This window comes from Chlorella variabilis (assembly GCF_000147415.1).
Source record: "Chlorella variabilis unplaced genomic scaffold CHLNCscaffold_23, whole genome shotgun sequence".
In the NCBI taxonomy this organism is placed as follows: Eukaryota; Viridiplantae; Chlorophyta; class Trebouxiophyceae; order Chlorellales; family Chlorellaceae; genus Chlorella; species Chlorella variabilis.
The window spans coordinates 76,230-77,574 of record NW_005435065.1 but is presented as its reverse complement, the minus strand read 5'-3'; the positions used below and the strand labels follow the sequence as shown (position 1 = coordinate 77,574).

General features: G+C 71.6%; 1 protein-coding gene across 1 annotated transcript in view; it reads left to right on the top strand.

Annotated features, from left to right (window-relative positions):
- Positions 1-1,345, top strand: part of CHLNCDRAFT_139027 (hypothetical protein) — a gene marked incomplete at both ends in the record, with an annotated part of 10,129 nt that overhangs the window by 5,795 nt on the left and 2,989 nt on the right. Inside the window, 4 exons of the mRNA XM_005844325.1 lie at positions 6-56; positions 194-241; positions 479-987; positions 1,223-1,313. Coding sequence (XP_005844387.1) covers positions 6-56; positions 194-241; positions 479-987; positions 1,223-1,313 — 699 coding nt within the window. The remainder of the gene's footprint in view (positions 1-5; positions 57-193; positions 242-478; positions 988-1,222; positions 1,314-1,345) is intronic.

Sequence of the window (1,345 nt, the reverse complement as noted above, 5' to 3'; positions counted from 1 at the left end):
CGCAGTCGCGCAACACCCGCAACCGCCTGGATGCCGCCAAGGAGCTGAAGAAGCTGGTGGGCAGCTGGACGGTCCCGCCGCCGCAGCCGCTGCTGGCCTTGCCCCCTAGTCGCCCTGCCCAGCCCAGCCCGGTGCCTGCGCCCCGCCCCCGCCTCGCCTCGCCCGTCCCACTCTCTTTCCTCCCTGCCCGCAGGTCTTCTTCTCCAACATCGTGGTGGCGCCGCTGGTGGAGGACCTCAAGGTATGCTTTCCTCCCCCCCGCTTTCTTCCATTCTTCCTTTCTTCCTGCCTCTCTTCCCTCCTTCCTTGCTGCCGCGTGTTGCCGCGGCCTCGCTCCCCACCTCGCATCAGCCGCGGCGGGCCCCGACCGCATCGTGCCGGGCCGCCAGCCACCAACTGCTTGTCGTTGTCTTCCCTCGCCTCCCGCCCGGCCCCCACCACCCGCCCGCCCCCGCCCCATCTTTCCACCCTGCCGCAGACCGAGGAGGAGAAGGCGGCTGAGGAGGCTGCGGCCAAGCAGCAGAAGGAAATGATGGAGCTGATGAAGAAGGCGCAGGAGGAGGCGGCGGCAAAGGCCAAGGCCGAGGGCGAGGCCGCCGCCGCCGCGCCCGCCGCTGCCGCTGACGCCGCCGCCGCCGAGGTCGCTCCCGCCGCCGAGGCCGCTCCCGCGGAGACCGCCGGGGCTGCTGAGGCCGAGGCTGCGGCTGCAGCTTCTCCCTCGGAGGGCGGCGAGGACGGCGCTCCCGAGGCTGCCTCTGCCGCCGCCGAGGCGGAAGTCAAGGAGATTCTGGCGGAGGCGACGGCCGCCGCGGCCGCCGAGGAGGCCGAGGAGGCGGCCGCGGCGGCTGCGGCTGCCAAGGTGAAGAGCCTGGAGAAGGCGGAGGTGGCGGCGGCGGCGCGGGCGGGCGGCGAGGCGGTGGGCGGCGGCGCCGTCATGCGCAGCCAGAAGGACGTCACGCTGGCGGAGGATCTGGACCTGCGGGACAGGTGGGCTGCCAAGCTTTGGATAAGCTTTTGTTATGCTGTTTTTGAGCTGCTCATGCTGATGAATGCGAGTGCGGCAGCAGATGCGGCGGCGGCCTGGGTGGGGTGGGGGGCGCGTGGTGGGCGGCGGCGGGCCGAGCGCCGCCGTGTCGGCCTGCGGCGGCGGCGTGCCGGCCCCCTTGCCCCGCTTGCGTACCGCATATGTACTGCCTAAGTACCACGCGTGTACTGCCCGCAGGACCGACATCTACAAGAACTTCCTGCTGTACTGCATGACGGGCGATGTGGTGCAGGGCCCCATGGGCGTCACCATGGTCACAGGTGGGTGGGTGGGGGTGCTGGGTGGGTGCTGGGTGGGACT